The sequence below is a fragment of the Salvelinus namaycush genome, chromosome 13, assembly GCF_016432855.1.
Source record: "Salvelinus namaycush isolate Seneca chromosome 13, SaNama_1.0, whole genome shotgun sequence".
Taxonomy (NCBI): Eukaryota; Metazoa; Chordata; class Actinopteri; order Salmoniformes; family Salmonidae; genus Salvelinus; species Salvelinus namaycush.
Window position 1 is genome coordinate 12,749,373 of NC_052319.1, and position 25,081 is coordinate 12,774,453.

Sequence of the window (25,081 nt, forward strand, 5' to 3'; positions counted from 1 at the left end):
TTGCAACGCTCTAACCACTAGGCTACCTGCCGCCCCATATGTTCTGAGCAAGGAACTTAAACGTTAGCTTTTTTACATGGCACATATTGCACTTTTACTTTCTTCTCCAACACTGTGTTTTTGCATTATTTAAACCAAATTGAACATGTTTCATTATTTATTTGAGACTAAATAGATTTTATTTATGTATTATATTAAGTTAAAATAAGTGTATATTGTTCATTCAGTATTGTTGTAACTGTCATTATTACAAATATAATATATATAATCAATTCTTGATTGTAGTGAACCATCTCTATTACTCCATGTGTATTGTTTCTCTCTCTCCAGGGTTTTTAACTCTCCATATGTCAATTAAGTCCAGGCTTTGGCAGAAATTCACCAATTTGTTCACACCAATGTTAGGCCTATGGGGCAATCTATCAGTCTCATTAGATTAAACCATATTAAAATCTCCACCAACTATAATCTGACTGGATGGATATTTTCTCAGAAGATTTAAGAATTTTCTCTAGAAGAAAGTTATTTGGAGGACTAGAACAGTATCCATATACATTAAACAACACAAATAATCTGTCCATGTGGTTGACGACCGCTACTAGCCAATGACCAATGGTGTCCACTTGAGTAAACAAACATTTCCCTTTGAAATTGTGTGCTAAAATTGCAACCCCAGCTCAATGATTAGTCCCGTGGGCCAAAGAAATGTCACTGCCCCACTGATTTTTCAAAAAAATTGTTCTCTTTGCATGAATGTGTTTCTTGAACAAATACAAGATCTGCGTTGCAGTCCTTACAAAAAAAAAAAAACGTTTCTCTCTTCAACAGGTTTCGTATCCCCCTGGCATTGATTGACAAACTTCAAGTCCATATAAACAGAATTGAAAGAAAAATCCTATGCAATCTCAACTCTACCCTCTCTATAAAAGGTTGCTTCATATATGTATTAACAGAAGTCTTAACTTGTAAACCATAACACCACAATTCAAAACTAGAACGCTCAGGTTGCTGTGGGGAAGGGGCTACCTTGTAAACCTACCGGCAGAACAAATCACGCCGGTCGTATTTCTTTTCCTTCGGCGAAGAAGGCTCCGATTCCCCTGTAGTATTGTAATAAATACCATTTAAATTAACACAAGCATATTGCTATTACGTTGTTATAACTAACTTCTTTCAAAACAGGGTTTCTCACAAACTCATAAGGAGATACTGAGACCCACACACACCCAAGGACAGAGGGCTGACGTAAACCTTTCATAAACACTGATAAGAAAAGGGTGCTTGGGTCTGCATTTCACGAGATAATAAGACACACACATACCCAAGGACAGAGGGCTGACATAAACCTTTCATAAACACTGATTAAAATGGGAACATCTACGCACACACAAAATCTCCTGCTTAGCTGAACATTTGGTAACAAAGAACTTTTGCTACAAGACTCAGAAGGATGACGCCCAGCTCATCAGGACCAATCTGAGAAGACAACAACCTGTCCAGAACCAACCAGAGGACCAGAACTTCCAGACTCAACCTACTTTCTGTGCTGTATAAAATGTCTATGCACTCTGTTATCTGGGCTTTTTCTGCAGGTTCCTTATGAGCTAATGAACGAGTCCGTATACGCTTGTACCAGATATCTTTACTCTTAAATTAAACTGTCGCTTGTCATACAATTTACCACCTTGTCTGAATCGATCCTTGACCGGCTCACCCTTCTCCATATCCCATTATCAACAGTATCCACCCTTTCCTTGATGTTCTGCCTGTTGGATGAGAGGCCACAACTTTGCCTTTGCTGCAGTCAGGTCCTCACCGAATCTAAATTATCTCTTTCAGAAAGGCGCTTTCCTTTGCTTTCTTCCAAACGGCATCTCTCGCGGTGCGAAAAGCAAACTGGACGATGATCGAGCGGCTGCCGATGGCATCTTGTTTCTTCCCAATACGATCAGCGACATCCATGGCCATATATCAATCGGGGAAGTCCGGTGCCACACGGTTACAGATGTCTCTTACTATGCGCTTCACATTCTCACCCTGGTCCTCCGGGACACCGTAGCCCCCACCTTCTCCCGTATCGCTCTGCTTCCGATAAGCGTTCTTGCATGTCGGCAATGGTCTTCTCCTGTACAGTGCATTTATCAGAAGTAGCAGTGTTTGCAAGTTTAAGCTATTCGATACTCTTGTATGCATGATATGTTTTCGCGTATCATTTTCTCCAGACCATCGGCTTTTTCGTTTATCTTTGCAGAGACAGCATCGATTATGTTGACCTGGAGTTCGCGCCAAGACAATTATTTATGTGTCTTTTTGGGTGCGGGACTATTGACTGGATTTTCAGAATCAACTGAAAGTTCAAATTCCTAAATGTCTTCTCCTGGGGAGTCAGGTGGCGTTTTTTCTCTGGTGTATGAGTGGTCAGCTAGCAACTGCCGTCTCCTCCCTTTGCTCTTTCGCACATTTTTTTTCTTCCATTTTGCCAAGTTTCAGATCAAATTAGCGGTATACTGAGCGTTGTTCTCTATTGTGTTTACTATAAGCTATACTATAATGTTACATTTAAGTACATTTGAGAGGGGATACGGTTACTCGGAACAAGCTAAAATCTCGTCTGCACTCGGTAGCTGCTGCCTGTAAATGGAATCCCATAGGTTTTATTTTTTTACCTTCTGCTGACCAAGTTTGAGCTAGACTTTAATCAGCAAAAGCTGCAACTCACAGCACACCCATCGTCAGAGCCACGGGGAGCATGTACAGAGACAGAGTAACACTTCCGCATTAGTGGGGTCTCAATGAAAACAATCCGAAGTGAAACGGACGCTACGAAAAACTGTACCACTATGAACATCGAGTTTTTGCAATACAAAATATGCATAACATTTTCGTATTCTATACTTAGTCCACTAGTTACTGCCACCATAAAGAGTGTATTGTTATTGGAAGCACTGGAATCGTCTCTAGTAGGATTACTGTAATCGTGGGTTCTGACATTGTCACGGTTGATCAGCTGCCTACGGGACAGCAGTAGCCGAGACTACGACACAGTTAGTCACTTGCCAAACTTGGTGCTGATTGGCAATGAAGTCGCAGGCCAATGTGGTTGATTGACTCCTAATGAACCAACTGAACACTAGACGCTGAACACAACTCAACACAATGTTATTATCGAAATGTATCGCGAGAAATCACGAGAACGCACCAACAAGACAACAAAAATAAATTTGTGGAAAACAAGCAGAGTGAATGATGGCGGCGTCGCTGGTTCGGCGGGACAAGAATTCTACTGCTGCCCATTTAAAGGCAGATCTTAATTGGACTGACAACACCTCTGGTGTCCGACAACTTCAAGAACTACTTGATTGTGTTCTTAATCCAGAAAAGCCAGCGGCAGACACAGAAGCCCTTGACTGGTGTAAATGTCTAATAGCAGGAGGAGAAGGTTTCGAAGAGTTCTGCAAAACGGTCCGGTCCTATGACAACGCTACTTTATGTGGCTTGGTTTGGACAGCCAATTTTGTGGCATACCGCTGTCGGACCTGTGGCATTTCTCCTTGCATGTCACTTTGTGCAGAATGTTTTAATAACGGCGATCACACAGGCCATGATTTCAACATGTTCAGGAGCCAGGCTGGTGGGGCCTGTGACTGTGGAGACAGTAATGTCATGCGAGAGACTGGGTAAGTCTTTAGGAGCGTTAGCTGGCTGATAGCTAGCTAGCTAACTAGATTGTAAGTGACAATTTCTAATTAATTGACGAGGCTTAATACGTGGCATTATTTGACTGCAACTGACATTACCATTTCCCCCCATTTTTAATAATGTGTTATGGCGAGTTAACTAGGTTGGCTAACTAACTAGGCTGTTAATGATGATGGCTAGCTTGCGGGCTAACAGCTAGCTAGCAAAGTTCTACGTGGGAGTGTCAATTTGTAAAATATGTAACAGTGCGGTTTTGAAAGGTCCCTCCCTGCCTTTTATAATTGTACTGACATGTATGTTGTCACTGAGCATGCCATTGCTGTGCTTGATAAACCATTGACTATTAGATTTAGCTACACAACGTAAGAAAAAGTGCTGTCTTTATGGGGCACTAGTTACAGTAATTTGGCTAACTAACAGAAAATCAGAGGATAGACTCAACCCCAGCAATCTAGTCAAGTGCACACCGCTTTGAACAATCGCTCTGAACCAGACAGCTATTTTTCCTGTTGTATGGTAGATAACTCCCTACAACAGATGTAGTAATGTAAATACTGTAACTTTTCTGCAAGGTTTCTAGGATAATGACACATTTTCCAAGCAGAATAACTTAATCACTTCTTGTGACATGTCATTTCTTTGATCCTTACTCCACAACATTTCTCTGAGTTTACTTTTCTGCTGTTATTTTGTTTGATGGCATAACAGTTTGTTCAAGGCAGCCAGATATACTAGTAGCCTATATTAAAATGCACATTTTGCACTTTCAAAGGAAGATAAAATATACTGCTAGTGTTTGTTAGATAGGTTGTTGAGTAATTGTTCCCAAATACTTACATTTATTTTGGGTACTTCTAAAATCTAGATATATGCATGTGTGTTGTACTCTCAGATTTTGCAATCGGCATCGGTTAAGAACCGGGGAGAATGTCCCCACAGTCCCCAGAGACTTACTACTGATGTCAGAGATGGTCCTGCCTCGCTTCATCATCTGTATCATACAATACCTAAGGGATGGATACACTGAACCAGGTGAGAAAAACAGCATATCTCTGTCTACAGGATACTCCATTTTTTTTATTTAACTAGGCAAGTCAGTTAAGAACAAATTCCTATTTACAATAACAGCCTAGCGGGGAACAGTGGGTTAACTGCCTTGTTTCGATCCAGAACCTTTTGGTTACTGGCCCAACGCTCTAACCACTAGGCTACCTGCCGCCCCATGCTCTAAAGGCACCTTTCATAGCCGATTGCAAATAAACAGCCCTCAGATCAAAATATTTTGAGAAATCTTGTTCTTTTACAACTTTATCTCATGTAGGTCATTCTGCTTGTTTTCATGAGCCTATCTGACACACTTCATAACTTTTATCTTATCTTGCTCTCAGACACATCAACTGAGAGGGACCTACAGAAGGTCTTACAGCAGCTGGAACCCCAGATCTCCTTCTTAGAAGAACTTACGAAGATGGGGGGGGCAATGAGAACTGTACTGACAAAGATCCTAACGAATCAGCAAATATTCAAGGACCTGAGCATGGGTAAATATGTATGTTTCTACTCTCTCATTCAGCCCTTGGTTGAATGTTATTCTGACCATTGGTGGGGAAAATGATCAAAATGATAGTTAATCAGTATTGCAGAACTCTATACTGAAGTTGGGCTACTAATGCTTTAATACTTCACGTATGGCATTGGTGTGATGCTAATGAATGTCTAATTAGTTTAATAAATATGTCATGTGTGAATATGCCCTGTAGGTCAAGAGGATAATGTATATGCAAAAATGAACTATGAGAAATACCTGTCAGCGCTGAAGAACTCATGCCTGGTGTCTGTAGAGGAGAAGGCCCAGTCTGGGGCTGCAGAGCCCACTCTCGGGGCTGAGGCAGGGGCTGGCGCAGGGGCTCTGGGCTTACTGGGTAAGACCTCATCCCCTCTTTAGGAGTTGGAGCTCAAAATAAGTCAAAAATAACATCCCTCTTTATTTATTATGGAAGTAATGTTTCTCAATGACTCATTAAACAAGGGAATAATCAGCTAATAGCTGCTTTCTGTCTCTGCTCTGTTTTCCTTAGGAGCTGAAGCACCAGCCAGCCCTGATGAGTCCAATAAAGAGGTATGTGAATACGGTATCAGAATAGTTAGTCTCGCTCCTCAGTATTGAAATATAGATGTTGTTATATTGCTTCCTATTGTCTTTTTAAAGGAGGATCAAGATGGGGGGCAATCTGTTGGACAGAGAAAGAGAGTTAAACTTAGTAGCACTGCCAAAGGTAATTCACATAACCTGCCTAACATTCTATTTAATGATGAATAATGCACAGATATTTTATGTGAAAGTCTGCATTACCATGGGACCAGTCAGTTGTGTTATTTTCTTAGATCAATCCATTATGGACTCTCTAAAACACAAATGTTTTCTGGAGGAGTTGCTGTTTTGGACAATAAAGTATGAGTTTCCTCAGAAGATGGTTACTTTTCTACTGAACATGCTGCCAGATCAAGACTACAAGGTATGTTTAATTAGGTTAAGTGTAGTGCATAGATATTCTAATTCCTAAGGTTTATGGTGTATTGGCACTGCTGCATTCTTGCCTAGAGAAGCTGTTACAACAGCAAATGCATAAAATCACCCGCTTATCATCCTTTTGTAGATCACCTTCACGAAAACATTTGTTCAACATTATGCGTTCATTATGAAGACACTGATGAAAAGCCATGAGTCAGATACCATGTCCAACCGCATCGTACATATCAGTGTACAGCTGTTCAGCAATGAGGAGCTAGCACGTCACGTCACCGAGGAGTGTCAACTCCTAGACATCATGGTTACTGTCCTCCTCTACATGATGGAGAGTTGCCTTATCAAAAGTGAACTTCAAGGTGAGCTATGTTTGAATGGCCATACTGATGAGTGGATTGTTTCATTCATTAATCTAGTGGGCTTCTCACACTACTGAGCCTCGTGTCCTCTCCCTCTTCTCCTTATTTTCAGATGAAGAGAACAGCAGCCATGTTGTGGTCAACTGCAGCGAGCCTCTGCTGAAGAACAACACTTACTGGCCTTTAGTTAGCGATTTTATTAATATTCTCTCACACCAAAGTGTAGCAAAAAAATTCCTGGAGGACCACTCACTGCTCATGCTGTGGATGAGCTTTGTGTCCTTCTTTCAAGGTAATTCCTTGTGGATTTAAGAATATGAATAGCAGTGGTGATTCAGTATTTTCCTCCGTCATTGTCCCAGGTAGAGTAGCTGGTGTGATTTGTAGTGTATTCGTTATCTATGCGAGTCATATACTATCACCTGTCTCTTAATATATCTGCTTAGTCATATGATGCAATGTTAGCCCTCTGGGATTCTCTTCCATTGGTTAGTCACTGCTTTTTTTTTAGTTGGTCCCTATTTGCTCTAGCTAAGTAAGCATTTAAGGTCTACTACGCCTGTTGTATTTGGCGCATGTGACAAATAAAATCTGATTTGATTTAAAATGCATGTTATGTCACATCCAACTTAACTTTTACACTGCCTGACCAAAAGAGAATAATGGTGCATGTCTCTATTAGAATTATAGTCTGTGTAGCACTCCTGCCATGTGTCCACCAAAACCCTAAAAATAACCCCTAGCCTCAGATACTGTGGACTGGAGTATCCGCTTACTGAGGGAAGGTGCATAGAGCAGAGTGCCACTATGTTATTTTATGCGTATAGACTGCTCTGCCCTTAAGTACATTCTTACAGATTTATCTGGATGTCAACAAAGATGTTTGACAGGCTCACCTGCCTTTGTGTCCCTTAAGCGGCTTTCAGTGAACGACACCACTAATAATGCTTCGTGTTACGTGATGACTAACCATGAAAGCGCTCCTCTGGTCCTGTAGGTATGAACTTGAATAAGCGGGAGTTGAGTGAGCACGTGGAGTTTGAGTCCCAGACGTACTATGCAGCATTTGCGGCAGAGTTGGAGGCCTGCGCACAACCAATGTGGGGTCTCCTCACACACTGCAAAGTCAAAGTGAGTCCAATATCCCTTGTTAAATTTTTTTTTTTTTTCACGTTTTAGCTATTTGACGTTCCAGTAATATGCATGGAAACCGTTAGGAAAATCATTACACTATGAATAATTGTTGATTTGCAGGAGACACAGGAATACACCAAGACGGTGGTGCGTTACTGCTTGGAGACTCTGCAGATCTGGTTTGATGCCATTGGCTTTGTGGACGAGGTAACTCAGCAAATATGCACAACAGTCAGGATGCATTTGTAAACCAACATTTTCCTTTAGTGTCTATATCTGGTCTCTGTTTCTCTGTAGCCTGCTCCAAATCAAGTGACCTTTCACCTGCCACTGCACCGTTACTACGCCATGTTCCTAAGCAAGGTGTGGCAGATCTACAACCCTTTAAGTTCTGTTCCTGGTGCCTTAAGCCCTCTTTGTAGTGAGTTGACTGTGTCTATTGTCTCATAGGCAGTGAAGTGCCAGGGGCTTGACCTGGACAGTCTCCTCCCACACCAAGAGATGCTCATGAAGATCATGGTCCATCCACTCCAGATTCAGGTATTGCACCGGTACAGGCCATTACACATGTCTTTGCAATGTCTTGACAATGGCTCAAATATCATAACAGGTTGTGTGGTGAATAACGTCACACAATGTCTGAAAAGGAAGGGCTGACTCGTACCCGAACAGTTGTTAGTGTCTTATAAATATGATCAGGAGGAGGTGACTGGCTATTTTAAAGGGTTCCTATGTGACTACTCTGGAGATTACCTTAATGTGTTGTCGTGATGTGACTACCATTAATGTGATGACTGCTGTTTATCTAATAATTACCTCCTACGTTTAATTATTACTCAAATTAATCATGTAACAATTATTTAGTAATTTGGGGCACCACGGGAAAAGTTTATTTAATGAGTTACCGTTTCCTGAATTAGCTCAAGAATATATCGATATCATACCAGTCATCAATTAATCATTTCCTCATATCAGTCTCTGAACGTCGCATAATCCTTGGATATCTGCACGAACCTTAGCCTAAGTGATGTATCAGCGATACACAAATTGTCTTAATAATATATTTACTAACTAAACAATCACAGAATTACATAAACACACAAGGTATAGGTTATATTGATTACTAACATACCGTAATTGCTGGACTATTAAGCGCACCTGAATATAAGCCGCACCCACTGAATTTAAAAAAAATATGTATTTTGTACATAAATAAGCTGCACATGTCTATAAGCCGCAGGTGCCTACCGGTACATTGAAACAAATGAACTTTACACAGCCTTTAAAGGAAACACGGCTTGTAACAAAAATAAATAGGCTTTTTAAACGAAACACGGCTTGTAACAAAAATAAATAGGCTTTAACGAAACACGGCTTGTAACAAATTAAAAAAAAAATAGCAGTAAACAGTAGCCTACCAAGAAAGTCATTGGTCACTATCTTCCTCCTGTGCACTGAAACCACTGAAGTCATCTCCTTTGGTGTCGGAGTTGAATAGCCTCAGAATTGCTTCATCCGATGTTGGATCGTTTTCATTGTCGCTCTCGTCACTTTCATCCGGAGGCAAATTCCCCGCTGAGCTCATGCTGCCCTCTTCAATACGCAGCAGTCCAGCCTTTCGAAACCCGTTGATGATAGTGGATTTTTTTATTTTTTTTGACAATGCTCCACGCTGTCAGGACCCACTGGCAGACTTGACCATAAGTTGCTCTTCGCATGCGGCCTGTTTTAGTGAAGGATTTCTCCCCACTTGTCATCCAAGCCTCATTTTCTATTTCGGGCCATCTGCTTTTCTTTCCTCAAAGCTTTTGTTGTCTTTTTGCACTGAGTCAGTTTCTCACGCTGCTGTTTCCAACGTCTTATCATCGACTCATTAAGGCCAAGCTCCCGTGCAGCAGCTCTATTTCCTTTTCCAACAGCCAGATCGATCGCCTTCAAATTGAAAGCTGCATCATATGCATTTCTGTAACGGTCGGCGTAATCCTCCTCATCGGACGAGGAGGAGAGGCGAGAAGGATCAGACCAATATGCGGAGTGGTTTGTGTCCATGATTATTTATTAACCAAATAAACGGAACACTAACGAAACAAAATGACAAAAGAGAAACGACCCGAATACAGACACGAGATACAACACGAGATACAAAAAGTATGATTCTCAATCAGGGACAACGATTTACAGCTGCCTCTGATTGAGAATCATACCCGGCCGAACACAAACAACCCGACATAGAAAAATAACACATGGACAACCCACCCCAACTCACGCCCTGACCAACCAAATAAATACAAGAAAAAGGAAAAACAGGTCAGGAACGTGACAATTTCTCCGTGTCTTTGCCATGATGAGGGTGACAAAATGACTACCGTAATCAGAATTATGGGAAGTTTGAGCGCGCTCGATTTACGTCACATTATGTGACGGTGCTCAGTTTTTTGGCGGCATGAATCTTGTGAAAGCGGGAAAAATCCATAAATTAGCCGCGTCATTGTATAAACCGCAAGGTTCAAAGCGTGGGAAAAAGTAGCGGCTTATAGTCCGGAAATTACGGTAATGTATATGAAAGTCCCTAATGGACTAACCCGATATGACGGCTTGTTACACAGTTGAAAGGGGGTGGGGAAAGATTATGAGCGGGAGAGACAAAGAGCGTGGACTTATCATACATGCATGTGGAAGCTATGCTCATGGGAATATGAATACTTTGCACATGAACGACCGCTCATTCGAAATTAATTGCAATGCATATACAGTTGAAGTCGGAAATGTACATACACTTAGGTTGGAGTCATTTAACTCGTTTTTCAACCACTCCACAAATTTCTTGTTAACAAACTATAGTTTTGGCAAGTCGGTTAGGACATCTACTTTGTGCATGACACAATTTTTCCAACAATTGTTTACATACAGATTATTTCATTTATAATTCACTATCACAATTCCAGTGGGTCAGAAGTTTACATACACTAAGTTGACTGTGCCTTCAGAAGCTTCTGATAGGCTAATTGACATCATTTGAGGCAATTGGAGGTGTACCTTCAAACTCAGTGCCTCTTTGCTTGACATCATGGGAAAATCAAAAGAATTCAGCCAAGATCTCAGAAAAGTAATTGTAGATCTCCACAAGTCTGGTTCATCCTTGGGAGCAATTTCCAAATGCCTGAAGGTACCACATTCATCTGTACAAACAATAGTATGCAAGTATAACCACCATGGGACCACGCAGCCGTCATACCAATCAGGAAGGAGACGCGTTCTGTCTCCTAGAGATGAAAGTACTTTGGTGCGAAAAGTGCAAATCAATCCCAGAACAACAGCAAAGGACCATGTGAAGATGCTGGAGGAAAACAGGTACAAAAGTTTCTATATCCACAGTAAAACGAGTCCTATATCGACATAACCTGAAAGGCCGCTAAGCAAGGAAGAAGCCACTGCTTCTAAACCGCCATAAAAAAGCCAGACTACGGTTTGCAACTGCACATGGGGACAAAGATCGTACTTTTTGGAGAAATGTCCTCTGGTCTGATGAAACAAAAATAGAACTGTTTGGCCATAATGACCGTCATTATGTTTGGAGGAAAAAGGGGAAGGCTTGCAAGCCGAAAAACACCATCCCAACCGCGAAGCACGGAGGTGGCAGCATCATGTTGTGGGGGTGCTTTGCTGCAGGAGGGTCTGGTGCACTTCACAAAATAGATGGCATCATGAGGCAGGGAAATTAGGTGGATATATTGAAGCAACATCTCAAGACATCAGTCAGGAAGTTAAAGCTTGGTTGCAAATGGGTCTTCCAAATGAACAATGACCCCAAGCATACTTCCAATGTTGTGGCAAAATGGCTTAAGGACAACAAAGTCAAGGTATTGGAGTGGCCATCACAAAGCCCTGACCTCAATCCTTCAGAAAATTTGTGGGCAGAACTGAAAAAGCATGTGCGAGCAAGGAGGCCTACAAACCTGACTCAGTTACACCAGCTCTGTCAGGAGGAATGGGCCAAAATTCACCCAACTTATTGTGGGAAGCTTGTGGAAAGCTACCCTAAACGTTTGACCCACGTTAAACAATTTAAAGGCAATGCTACCAAATACTAATTGAGTGTATGTAAACTTCTGACCCACTGGGAATGTGATGAAAGAAATAAAAGCAGAAATAAAAATCACTCTCCTATTATTCTGACATTTCACATTCTTAAAATAAAGTGGTGATCCTAACTGACCTAAGACAGGGAATTTTTACTAGGATTAAATGTTTAAATATATTCGGCTACGGTGTATGTAAACTTCCGACTTCAACTGTATTTACGTGTGGATGTTTCTGTTGAACTCGATCCGTCTATGGGAAGTGGTTAAATGTAAGTCTCTGTTTGTCCACCAAAGGTCACAATGTCCTTTTGTTGTAGGCTTGTTTGTTAGATTGGCTACATCAGGTGTGTACCACGTGGTGTTCAGAGGGATCTGTATTTCCCTATGTTCGTTAGAATAGATACCTCAGAGGTACCTATGATGGTGAGAGGAATTTGTCCTTCCCTCTTCTTGGTCAATTGTCCTAGACTACATTACACGCAGAGCTGCAGACTGTGCATGTTTTAATCTAGTCTTCACCTTTGTCACCCGTTAAGAGTTTGAGGGTCTTACTATTTTCTGGTCTTGTACGTTTAACCATTTCCAGCCGCGTAGCCACCGCTCCACGCTGTCTGTTCTTGTACGTTTAGTTAAGAGTCCTTTTAAGTACACTGGTCGGAAAGGCTATGTCAACATGATGGAACCATGTCTGTGCTCACGTGGGCGTGGTTATTGACTAAGCCCAGGTTTATATGAAAAGCCATTATCCCATTTAGAAGGCTAAAATCAAATTTCTATATTTTCAAAAGTATTCTTATGCTTAATCATAATACTAAATACTAAATGTTTTTTACAACATTTAGTAGCAAACCTGATCACTAAAATGTGTACACTTTCAGAGTTATCTTGTTATACATTTTCTGCAAGGTATTTAGGATCCGGTTAAGTCACAACCCCCCCCCCCCTTTGGTAGGGGTGGGGGGGTGTGGGTCTGGGGATCTTTGATCCTCACCAAGGAGAGAGAGCGCTGTAGAGCTGATTCACTGTAACCTGATCGTTTGGCTCCTCACAGGAGAGTCATGACAGTGTGTTCAATGTACTATGCACAGCAGGGATGGGGAAACTTTGATGGGAGTGGGAGCCACAATCTGAACTTGTCATGAGGGGCCGCAGTGGCTTGAGTCCACATACCCACATTCTTTACCATGCATGCAGTCAGTCGGCCCTAGCTTTTTGGGGTCCCTAAGTGAAATTCTGTTGGACACCTACGACCTTGCGAGCAAAACGTTTTAGCGGCTCCCCTCTTGACAACGGAGAGAATAATAATAAAACTTTTTTTTAAAAAACGTTTTAGTTCATTTCCTGCAATTTTGCCATGGAGCATAGAGAACATGTTGCATTTGTGAAGTAAGTTTGCTGCAATTCTACACATTTTGCCATGGGGTGGATAGAAACATTTGCTGGGCTGTCCACACCACTCTCTGTAGCGCCATGCAATCGAGGGTGGTGCAGTTGCCATACCAAGCAGTGATGCAGCCAGTCAAGATGCTGTCAATGGTGCAGCTGTAGAAATTTGAGGGCCCATTTCAAAATCTTTTCAATCTCCTTCACAACGTGTGTGTGCACCATGTTAAGTCCTTAGTGATTTGGACACTGAGGAACTTGAAGCTCTCGACCCGCTCCACTGGGAAGAGTTTGAGGGAGAGGTTGTTGTCCTGTCGGCTGTCTCATTGTCGCTGGTGATCAGGCCTAACACTGTCGTCAGCTAACTTGATTGTGTTGGAGTCGTGCGTGATCACGCATTTGTGGGTGAACGGGGACTACAGAATGGGACTAAGCACACCCCTGTGGGGCCCCAGTGTTGAGGGTCAGCGTGGCGGAGGTGGTGTTGCCTACCCTCACCACCTGGGGTCGGCCCGTCAGGAAGTCCCGGATCCAGTTGCAGAGGGAGGTGTCCAGTCCCGAGGGGACTATGGTGTTGAGCGCTTAGCTGTAGTCACATTCTCAAAAGGCCGCCAGTTGCCCATCCCTTGTATACAGTATGTAATTAGCATTTTATGTCCCTCGTGTTTTCTTGTAGGCGAGCCTGTCAGAGATTCACAGTAACATGTGGGTAAGAAATGGTCTCCAGATCAAAGGACAGGCTATGACGTACGTGCAGTCTCACTTCTGCAACTCCATGATCGATCCAGACATCTTTCTGCTCCAGGTAAAGACTACTTACCTACTCCTGGTGATCACAACATTATGGACTGTTTTGAATGCCGTATACTCCATTGTATAATTTCTCTTCCCAATCTGTGGACAGGTGTGTGCGTCAAGGCTTGATCCCGACTACTTCATCTCTTCAGTGTTCGAGAGGTATAGTCTGAGCTGTTGTAAAAGTCCTTGCAATTTGTTATTTTTCGCTGAACTTGATTGACCTTGTTTATCATCACCCATTAAACTCCAGTTTTGAAAGTCAAGATGTAACGAAACAGAATTTTAATAGCAGTAACTAGGGCTGTGGCGGTCATGACATTTTGTCAGCCGGTTATTGTCATGCAAATTCAAATCAAACTTTATTTGCCACATGCGCCGAATACAACAAGTGTAGACTTTACCGTGAAATGCTTACTTACAAGCCCTTAACCAACAGTGCAGTTCAAGAAGAAGAAAATATTTACCAAGTAGGCTAAAATAAAAATGTATAATAAAAAGTAACACAATAACGAGGATATATACAGGGGGCACCGGTACCGAGTCAGTGTGCAGGGGTACAAGCTCGTCGAGGTAATCTCTACATGTAGGTGGGGGCGAAGTGACTATGCATAGGTAACAAACAAACAGCGAGTAGTAGCAGTGTATGGGGGGGGGGGGGGGGGGGGGGGGGTAAATTGTCCGGTGGCGATTTTTATGAATTGTTTAGCAGTCTAATGGCTTGGGGGTAGAAGCTGTTGAGGAGCCTTTTGGTCCTAAACTTGGCGCTCCAATACCGCTTGCTGTGCGGTAGCAGAGAAAACGATCTATAACTTGGGTGACTGGAGTCTCTGGCAATTTTTGGGCCTTGACTCTGACACCGCCTATTATATACAGTTGAAGTCAGAAGTTGCCAGAGACTCCAGTCACCCAAGTTATAGATCGTTTTCTCTGCTACCGCACGGCAAGCGGTATTGGAGCGATACATTTAAACTCAGTTTCACAATTCCTGACATTTAATCCTAGTAAAAATTCCCTGTCTTAGGTCAGTTAGGATCACCACTTTATTTTAAGAATGTGAAATGTCAGAATAATAGGAGAGTGATTTTTATTTCTGCTTTTATTTCTTTCATCACATTCCCAGTGGGTCAGAAGTTTACATACACTCAATTAGTATTTGGTAGCATTGCCTTTAAATTGTTTAACTTGGGTCAAATGTTTAGGGTAGCTTCTCACAATAAGTTGGGTGAATTTTGGCCCATTCCTCCTGACAGACCTGGTGTAACTGAGTCAGGTTTCTAGGCCTCCTTGCTCGCACATGCTTTTTCAGTTCTGCCCACACATTTTCTGAAGGATTGAGGTCAGGGCTTTGTGATGGCCACTCCAATACCTTGACTTTGTTGTCCTTAAGCCATTTTGCAATAAACTTTGGAAGTATGCTTGGGGTCATTGTCCATTTTGGAAGACCCATTTGCGACCAAGCATTAACTTCCTGACTGATCTCTTGAGATGTTGCTTCAATATATCCACATACTTTTCCTGCCTCATGATACCATGTATTTTGTGAAGTGCACCAGTCCCTCCTGCAGCAAACCATCCCCACAACATGATGCTGCCACCCACGTGCTTCGTGGTTGGGATGGTGTTCGGCTTGCAAGCCTCCACCTTTTTCCTCCAAACATAACGATTGTCATTATGGCCAAACAGTTCTATTTTTGTTTCATCAGAGCAGAGGACATTTCTCCCAAAAGTACGATCTTTGTCCCCATGTGCAGTTGCAAACCGTAGTTTGGCTTTTTTATGGCGGTTTTGGAGCAATGGCTTCTTCCTTGCTGAGCGGCCTTTCAGGTTATGTGGATATCGATACTTTTGTGCCTGTTTCCTCCAGCATCTTCACATGGTCCTTTGCTGTTGTTCTGGGATTGATTTGCACTTTTCGCACCAAAGTACGTTCATCTCTAGGAGACAGAACGCGTCTCCTTCCTGATCGGTATGACGGCTGCGTGGTCCCATGGTGGTTATACTTGCATACTATTGTTTGTACAGATGAACGTGGTACCTTCAGGCATTTGGAAATTACTCCCAAGGATGAACCAGACTTGTGGAGGTCTCCAATTTTTTTTCTGAGGTCTTGGCTGATTTCTTTTAATTTTCCCATGATGTCAAGCAGAGCTGCACTGAGTTTAAAGGTAGGCCTTGAAATACATGCACAGGTACACCTTCAATTGACTCAAATGATGTCAATTAGCCTCTCAGAAGCTTCTAAAGCCATGACATCATTTTCTGGAATTTTCCAAGCTGTTTAAAGGCACAGTCAACTTAGTGTATGTAAACTTCTGACCCACTGGAATTGTGATTCAGTGAATTATAAGTGAAATAATCTGTCTGTAAACAATTGTTGGAAAAATTACTTGTGTCATGCACAAAGTAATGTCTTAACCGACTTGCCAAAACTATAGTTTGTTAGCAAGAAGTTTGTGGAGTGGTTGAAAAACGAGTTTTAATGACTCCAACCTAAGTGTATGTCTGACTTCAGCTGTAGGTCCTGGATGGCAGGAAGCTTGGCCTCAGTGATGTACTGGGCCATTTGTACTACCCTCTGTAGCGCCTTACGGTCAGATGCCGAGCAGTTGCCATACCAGGCGGTGATGCAACCGGTCAGGATGCTCTCAATGGTGCATCCTGACCAGTTGAATGGTAATTGACCGTTAATTAGCATCTCCAAGCTGCTGATGCACGCCTTCGGAACGTCTAAATCTATTTAATATACACCATCACAATAAATCCATTATTTATTTTAGGCAGGTCTAAAGAAACATTGTGATATGAATAAAATATATTTCAGAATAACCGAAATGAGTCGGCCAACTGTATGTTATCTGGCTATGTGCCATGCAATAGGCTGTAAGCTAGTTCCTTTAGCTGACAAGAAAATGCTTAAGTCCTGTGCCATTATTTTATGTTTTTATTGTAAGAATAATATAATTGAATTTAGCTGAATAAAATAGAAAGGATATTTTTTCCATTCAGGAGTGAGTGTTCATTTGAAGTGGCTATGTTGAGTGTAAAAATGATAATTTGAAACAGGTCCTATACGCTAGATTTTTGAATTTGGAACATTTTGTTGTGAATGATACAAACCTTAATGTCTTAAATCAAAACATATATGGGTTGCATGATGCAGAATGGCCCATTTTATCAAATGGGTAGGAGCAGGGGGAATAATACGTTATCCGTATGTACTCGAATAATGAATGGAGGCCACTTTCCTGCAGTTTAAATCATACGAGGTAGGCCTAAATATAGTAGCTGCTGGGATCCTCTTTTTAGTGGCAACCATCAACTTTCACATGATTGCTTGAATAACGAATGGAGGCCACTTTCCTGCAGTTTAAATCATACGAGATAGGCCTAAATATAGTAGCTGCTGGGATCCTCTTTTTAGTGGCAACCATCAACTTTCACATGATTGCACATAGACATGTCTGGGCTTATAAGAACACGTCTTTCACTTCATGCATCAACCACTGTTTAAGGAGCATGCAGCCTGCATTCTACTCAAACTCTGTATGCCATGGGATCCAACCATGTTCCTGCAGCTACCCAGTGCTTAATTTGTGAAACAAAGTGAAATCTGTTCGGGAACATCAATAGTAACATGTTTTCACAACACAACAATTCAACTGTTGATAGCCCCTATCTCTGTGTGCTCGAGAAAGGGGAGGAGATGGAAACGCACGGTTTTGAGATTCTGTAGTTTAAGGTGATGTCAGCCAATTACTTGGCTATTCAAATGCAAATTCACTATAATTGTAGGGTAACATGTTGACTAGACTGCTCGCGCTTCTGCCATCACCCACATGTTGATTTTGTTATTTTACCTGAAATGCACAAGGTCCTCTACTCTGATTAATCCACAGATAAAAGGGTAAACTGACTTGCTTCTAGTAATCTCTCCTCCTTCAGGCTTCTTCTTTGGACTTTATATGATGGTTGGCAACCAACTTTAAGGTGCATTACCACCACCAACTGGAGTGTGTACCTCAGTTCATCTTTCAATCACCCACGTGGGTTTATGTTCCTAAAAACCAATGAGATGGGAGAGGTGGGACTTATAGCCTGTCAAGCATCACAAATAGACCCAGTTCTATTTTAGCACCTGGTTACGCAGACACTCACGAGCATTTTGGGTGCTGTGATTTGAATAACATGTATGTGTACATTTATTTTGCAACGCACGTGACGCAAGCGGTGTGGTCAGCATGTCTATAAGCTGCCCTGCCCAATCAATGAACCAACGGCATTGCCTAGGCCTATATGTTCTCTCCCAACGTTTGGAGTATAGCTTAAGGTAACCAGTTCATCCAGTGTGTGTGTTATAATAATACAGTCCACACTCAAAGGCGATTTACTAGAATTTGTTTAATTTTGGACTATAGGCTAGATCAGACATCTTAAATCTTAGGCTATGTATTGTATAACGGCACAATTATTTTAATTCAGTTTTTTTTTCTTTTTTTTCTGGTGTGGACTCATAGCTTATGCCTATGGGTGTTCTACATGAAATGTCTTAAATGCTTTGAATTAATCATCACCTTAATGCTGTCCATTTCGTTGTTTGTCTTTGAAACAAATCCACAATCCACAATTCTTCTGTTTCAACCTGTTGTTGAACGTCTTACTTCAAATTATCACAGTGAGGTCCAAAAAAAATGTAGCTAAACGGTGAGATTTAAAAAGCATGATACTGTTTTGACGGTAAATGTTTGTTTTTCGATTGTATTTGCATTGATGTTAGGGAGACAATAGAGCCCTGAATACCAGGTCGTTAGCGAGTTGGGTACTACCAACGCATGTCCAGAGTGTATACGAGGAGATGGCCGTGTCACGTGGAATTTGACTGCTGTCATGACTACCTGTGTGGGAATATGGTCACCGCAACAGCTCTATCAGTAACATGTATTTCATATCCAGATTCAAAGTGGTGGACCTGTTGACCATGGCCTCTGTGCACCAGAATGCAGTACTGGACGGTGAGCAGGAGAGGCCAATGCTGGAGGGAGCCTTGACGTTTCTTGTCATCTTGTCCAGTCTTCGCATTCACTTGGGTAGGTGCAGATGCATTCAGGGGAGAAGGAAATTGTACATGAACAACAATTGGAATATTTGTATCATCCTGACTATATTGGCGTTATCCGTAGATGCATGAATGAATATTTCTCCCTCTCATTGATAGGCATGGCAGATGATGAAATTCTCAGAGCCGAGATGGTCTCCCAACTGTGCATGAACGACCGCACCCACAGTTCACTGTTGGACCTCGTATCCTCACTGCTTTATCAGCCTCTAATTCACAGAATTAATTGAATATCCTAACCCGTGGTCAGTATTTTCTCATTGAGTTTGTAGCTGGCTTTTTAGTCTCTGGATTTTGTAGTGTCAGTGGTTGTCAGTGGTAACTCTTTCTGAAGACGCTTGTTTGTTCCCTTGCTAGAATGTGCTAGAATTGGAAAAAGCACCAATAACACTTTGTTTTCACCAGACCCTCCCCCTGTTATTACATGTGAATCTGATTGTGATTGGTTTAATCAATGTAAAATTCCATATTTTAACACACAGCCAACAGTCTTTGCGTTTAACATTTTTTTGGGGTCACATTTATTATGCTGCACATTTGCCTAGGTGCATACTTTCCTTAAGTGAATATTCAGATTCCTGAGAATCCCAACCCCAAGAGTGGGATCGTCCCGGGAAGCTGCAGCTTTGAGGAGATGCTGTCTGCTGTGGCTGACTTCAAAGCCCCCGTGTTTGAACCTGGGGGTTCCATGCAGCAGGGCATGTACACACCTAAAGGTAAGTTGTCCCTTTTATCTCATGGCCTGGTGTGAATTCACTAGCTACAGAATGGAAGCAAATGGAACTTAACAGGGAGGGACCTCCCGGAGTTTGTCCAATGAACTCGTTTTTCTTTTTTTCTTGCATTTTTTTTTTTACTACAGTGCAAAAGTTTTGCTACGATGTGTGACTAATGCTGTCCAAACGCTTTGTTGGATCATCACCAAGCGTGTTGTTTTCCATTTGAACATAATCACAGGTGCTTTTTCACCAGTCTGCCTTGAGAGGGCACTCATGCACCACAGTTGACTATAATTCTAACCATACAGAACTAGGGACTTGCACAATTCACAAGACTAAATCAAAACAAGGTCCATCTGGAAGACTTTGTTATTGTGATGCCCTTCAGGCAGTTACATCTATACGCTTTGTCTCCCCTGTTACCAAATATAGGGCATTGCCTGCAGAGACGTGTGTATTTTCAAGTCAATGGCTCTTATAAAGCATTGTGCGTTTATGATATCAGATCAGGATTTGTCTCATTAGGTGTCCTATCCTAATATCAGCCCTGTGACTTTGTAGTTTGAGCCATTTTGGCCCAATGTCCAGTTTAAATGGGTTTTTCTAATGGAGACCTCACCTCCTATACGATTTGTTTTATGAGGCCATTCTCTGCTGATATGATTCTTCTGTTGGTTGGTAACAATCAGGAGAGCGTTAGTTTTGTCATAGGAGGCATCAGATTGTCTTTGCAACTCCACATTCACTGTCATTGCACATTCCACTTGGGTGGCAGCCTAACACCACTTTCTGATAGCTCAGTAGAAGAAAAAAAGAAAGAATGACTTGTATGTCAGTGACTTTTTTTTTTAGCGGGTGTAAAGGATTTCTTTCTGTTTTCCAGAGGAGGTGTGGGAGAAGGAGTTTGACCCCATCATGGTGGTTCTCAGAACAGTCTACCGTCGTGATGTCCAGTCAGCAATGGACAGATACTCAGCATTGTAAGTTAACGGTCACGAAGCTCATTGCCTCCACCTGGAAGTGAATGGTTTATTACATTTTTTCAAAGCATGTGAGTAGTTATGTATTCATAAATAACCATTCAAAACCCTATGTATTTTAACAGTACATTTAGTGTCTTTTTATATAGTTCTGTTTCGTTCAGTTCTGCAGTTGGGATGGTAATGTTTGAACAGCCATGCCAAACTGAGTGGGTGGATGTCATGCCCTGCTGAATGTTACAGGGTCGCTTTTCCCACCTGCCCTTGAAGAGAGTGGTTAGGCGAACAGTGAGAGGGGGTTTAGGCCAACAATGAAGAGAGTGGTTAGACCAACATAGGGAGGAAAGAGGGGGTTTAGGCCAACATAGTGGTTAGGCCAACATAATGAAGGGAGGAAAGATAGTGGTTAGGCCAACAGTGAAGGGAGGAAAGATAGTGGTTAGGCCAACATAGTGAAGGGAGGAAGGAGGGGGTTTAGGCCAACATAATGAAAAGCGGGGTTAGGCTAACATAGTGATAGGGTTGGTTCCAATTAGTTCTCTGTCGCGTAAAATCAATATTTCAAGGCAAACTGTAATAGAATTGAGGAAATCCTTCCCCTGTTAGATTTAGGTTGGACGTCTCCGAAGACAAATGTGATGGTTGGGGTGAAGGAGATAGTGTTAGGTTAATTTCCTGAAGATCTCTTTAAGATGTGAAGTAACTAAATGTACAGAAGTGTACTCCTGGCAGCATTTATTCATTTGAAATAGCAGGCAAGCAAAGGGCAAGCAAAGCAAACATTGGTAATGGATTTAAGTGCTTTTCTTCCTCTGGTCTCTTCAAAACCAAATGTAGGCTATATTGAACAAAGGCAATTTAGATATCCAAGCAATTCTTTCAATGTTGAACAAGAAATACTGATTTCATTTCTGTTTTGGTATTTTTCGATTATCATTTCATCACGTTGAAAGAAACCATTCTGGTACGGAATGTAGTAAACCTGATGTCATGACCACACGATAGCTTATTTCCCACTTGAAGCAAGTTGATATTTCCCCAACTCAGTCTGTGACATCAGGCTTATGTTACTGGTTCACACTGTTTGAATATGATGGATTGCCTGTCAGCCAGGCAACGTTTTATATAACCGCAATCCTGTCATGGCTAATAGTGTGACACTTTCAGCCGATTGGCTGTTCCATTGCATAGACTGAAAGATTTTGTGTGGTCAATTACTCCAGATTATTTCGTGTCACATTATTACCTATGCATTTGATGTTGGATATCTATTGAATATTATTTTAAATTGACTGTATTACTGCATGGAATTGACCTGATTTGTTGTTGTACCCAGCTTGAAACAGTCTGGGATGCACACGACAGGGAATCCATGGCCACCGTACAAAGAGCGGACTCCTCTGCACCCATGTTACAAAGGCCTGGACAGACTTTTACACTGCAAGACTCTTCACATTGTCATCTTCACTCTGCTTTACAAGGTGACCCTTCCAACTGCTCTCTTCATTCATATTATTCATTGCTTAATTTGTCATGCAAAGAAACACCTGTCCATCAAAATGTAATTGTTTGATAAAACTGATGGTGAGATTGCCCTATGATTTGAATTTGGCAGAACTGTAATGTTTTGTTTTAGATCTGGCTGGATCACTCCAACATGTCTGAGCATGTTCTGTGCATGGTGCTCTACCTGATTGAGCTGGGCTTGGACAACCAGGTTCAAGAGGACAAGGAGGAGGAGGTAAGATGTATACTGGCTTGATCACTATCTGACCTTTAGCCACTCGAAGACATTGTTGGTAACATGTCGGGAGTTTAGGTTCTACCTGCATTTTTTGTCAAAGTTGTGTTATTGACATAGCCTTGTTCTGGTCAATGTTCTACCTATATGGTACTCTAAATACCCCAATTCATGTTAAGTTCAAAACAATACTAGATTAAAAAAATAGTTCACACTGTTTTTTAAAACCAATGAAGGTTCAGAACTTTAAAACCAATCATTTTTTTGCAGATAGAACCTTTTATAGTCCCAACTGCTCAATGTGTTATTTTGTTTTTAGTATTATTAAGGGACCATCAACGTGTTCTCCACATTAATCTGTCTCATGTACTGTGACTAGGAGCCTTGCATTGAGGAGCACTGCCATGACAGCTGGTTCCCAGGCACCAACCTCCTGTCCAACCTGCACCATGTCATCAACTACGTGAGGGTGAGGGTGCCTGAGACTGCCCCCGAGGTGAAGAGGGAGAAGGATCCCCCTCCCAGCACCAGCGCTCAGGCATCCAACTTCGGCCAGGTCAGATAAACATCTGTCTCTACCCTGTCTGCACACCGGGTGGTACTGCCACTACTTCTGTATTCATACTACATTTCATGTTCAGAGTGGGCTCAGAATTGCTTGCCTCAGGGTAGATAAGGTATAATGTTCATTCAATGCGTTTGGTATATTGGTTATTTTTGTATTATGTAGCCTGTCATATCCTCTTCCTGATGCGGAGAGGTTGCTCTTTGGCGGGTCATGTTTTAGAAGCATTTTACGTATGTTGGTTTGCCGTACTTTTGCTCCACAGAATTCCAGGCGTCTGACAGGGAATTGGAGAGAGGTAGCTGTTTGCATTGGAGTGTTTGTTTGGTCATATTAAGAAGAGGAAGACCTGGTTGATTTCCTCAGGGCCTTGGAGTGTGTTCTGTTCTGACCGTTGTGTGAAAAACCTCATGACTACGTTATTCTCTCCTCTGTTATATTTGTGTGTCTTATGATTTTTAGTCATTGAGGTTGCACTCTGCCTTGGTTTGTTTAGTGCTCTGATGGGGTTTCCTTCTTGACTGCTGAAACTACACTGAACAAAAATATAAACGCAACATGTAAAGTGTTGGTCCCATGTTTCATGAGCTGAAATAAAAGATCCTAGAAATGTTCCATATGTGCACAAAGCTTATTTCTCTCAAATGCTGTGTCCCTGCCCAGTCATGTGAAATCCATAGATTGGGGCCTAATGAATTCATTTAAATTGGCTGATTTCCTTACATGAACTGTAACTCAGTAAAATCTTTTAAATTGTTGCATGTTGCGTTTTTTATATTTTTGTTCAGTATAATGTGAGTCTGGGTAAATGCTCTAACTTCATGTGACTTTGATTGGTGGCGCTCCGACTGGGCTGTTTGATGTATGTTCATTTAACAGTGCTCCGGTCCTTTGTCTGGGTAGGTAATCACAAGCGTTAAAACATTTTTCGTTTTTAAAGTTAGGGGTTGAATTTTCTCTCAGCATATGAACTAGCACTCTGCGCTTCTCTTAAAGTCAGCCAAGTTTTTTTTTTTTTTAAGGGGTGTTTAATGTGACTTTGATATGTTTGCTGTGTTAGGTAAGCTACTTTCTAAATGTAATCTGTTACTAGTTACTTGTCAAATTGTAATCACTAACATAACTTTTGGATTACTTTAGAGTTTGCCTAATCTGATTACTTCCCATTTAAAGGTCAACTGCCCCTTAGAACCAACTTCTCTGGTTTTAAACGGCCTATGTGGAATTGAAGGAATTGTTCGTAGAGCTCCGAGACCAGATTGTGTCGAGGCACAGATCTAGATCTAGGGAATGGTAACAAAAAATGTTTGCAGTATTGAAGGTCCCCATGAACAGTGGCCTCCATTCTTAAATGGAAGAAGTTTGGAACCACCAAGACTCTTCTTAGAGCTGGCCGCCCGGACAAACTGAGCAATCGGTGGAGAAGGGCCTTGGTCAGGGAGGTGACCATCAACCCGATGGTCACTCTGACAGAGCTCCAGAGTTCCTCTGTGGAGACGGAATAACCTTCCAGAAGGACAACCATCTCTGCAGCACTCTGCCAATCAGGCCTTTACAGTAGAGTGGCCAGACGGAAGGCACTCCTCAGAAGGCAAATGACAGCATGCTTGGAGTTTGCCAAATGGCACCTAAAGCACTCTTGGACCATGAGAAACAAGATTCTGAGGTCTGATGATACCAAGATTGAACTCTTTGGCATAAAAGCCAAGCGTCATGTCTGGAGGAACCCTGGAACCCTGGCACCATCCCTAAGGTGAAGCATGGTGGTGGCAGCATCATGCTGTGGTGGTGTTTTCAGCGGCAGGGACTGGGAGACTAGTCAGGATCGAGGGGAAGATGAACGGAGCAAAGTACAGAGAGATCCTTGATGAAAACGTGCTCAGGACCTCAGACTGGGGTGAAGGTTCACCTTCCAACAGGACAACCCTAAGCACACTGCCAAGACAATGCATGAGTGGCTTCGGGACAAGTCTCGATGTCC

At 42.0% G+C, this 25,081-nt stretch overlaps 1 protein-coding gene across 1 annotated transcript in view; it reads left to right on the plus strand.

The window, feature by feature from the left end:
• The first annotated feature begins 3,204 nt into the window (after positions 1-3,204).
• LOC120058242 (E3 ubiquitin-protein ligase ubr3) overlaps positions 3,205-25,081 on the plus strand; it is a 47,005-nt gene continuing 25,128 nt past the window's right edge. The window contains exons 1-22 of the mRNA XM_039006762.1: positions 3,205-3,677; positions 4,592-4,731; positions 5,088-5,240; positions 5,460-5,621; positions 5,778-5,818; positions 5,909-5,975; positions 6,085-6,215; positions 6,357-6,585; positions 6,698-6,877; positions 7,583-7,716; positions 7,840-7,926; positions 8,017-8,082; positions 8,170-8,259; positions 13,861-13,989; positions 14,089-14,141; positions 18,933-19,066; positions 19,195-19,280; positions 19,670-19,811; positions 20,698-20,794; positions 22,131-22,275; positions 22,431-22,535; positions 22,915-23,091. Coding sequence (XP_038862690.1) covers positions 3,244-3,677; positions 4,592-4,731; positions 5,088-5,240; positions 5,460-5,621; positions 5,778-5,818; positions 5,909-5,975; positions 6,085-6,215; positions 6,357-6,585; positions 6,698-6,877; positions 7,583-7,716; positions 7,840-7,926; positions 8,017-8,082; positions 8,170-8,259; positions 13,861-13,989; positions 14,089-14,141; positions 18,933-19,066; positions 19,195-19,280; positions 19,670-19,811; positions 20,698-20,794; positions 22,131-22,275; positions 22,431-22,535; positions 22,915-23,091 — 2,982 coding nt within the window. The 5' untranslated portion in view covers positions 3,205-3,243. The remainder of the gene's footprint in view (positions 3,678-4,591; positions 4,732-5,087; positions 5,241-5,459; positions 5,622-5,777; positions 5,819-5,908; positions 5,976-6,084; positions 6,216-6,356; positions 6,586-6,697; positions 6,878-7,582; positions 7,717-7,839; positions 7,927-8,016; positions 8,083-8,169; positions 8,260-13,860; positions 13,990-14,088; positions 14,142-18,932; positions 19,067-19,194; positions 19,281-19,669; positions 19,812-20,697; positions 20,795-22,130; positions 22,276-22,430; positions 22,536-22,914; positions 23,092-25,081) is intronic.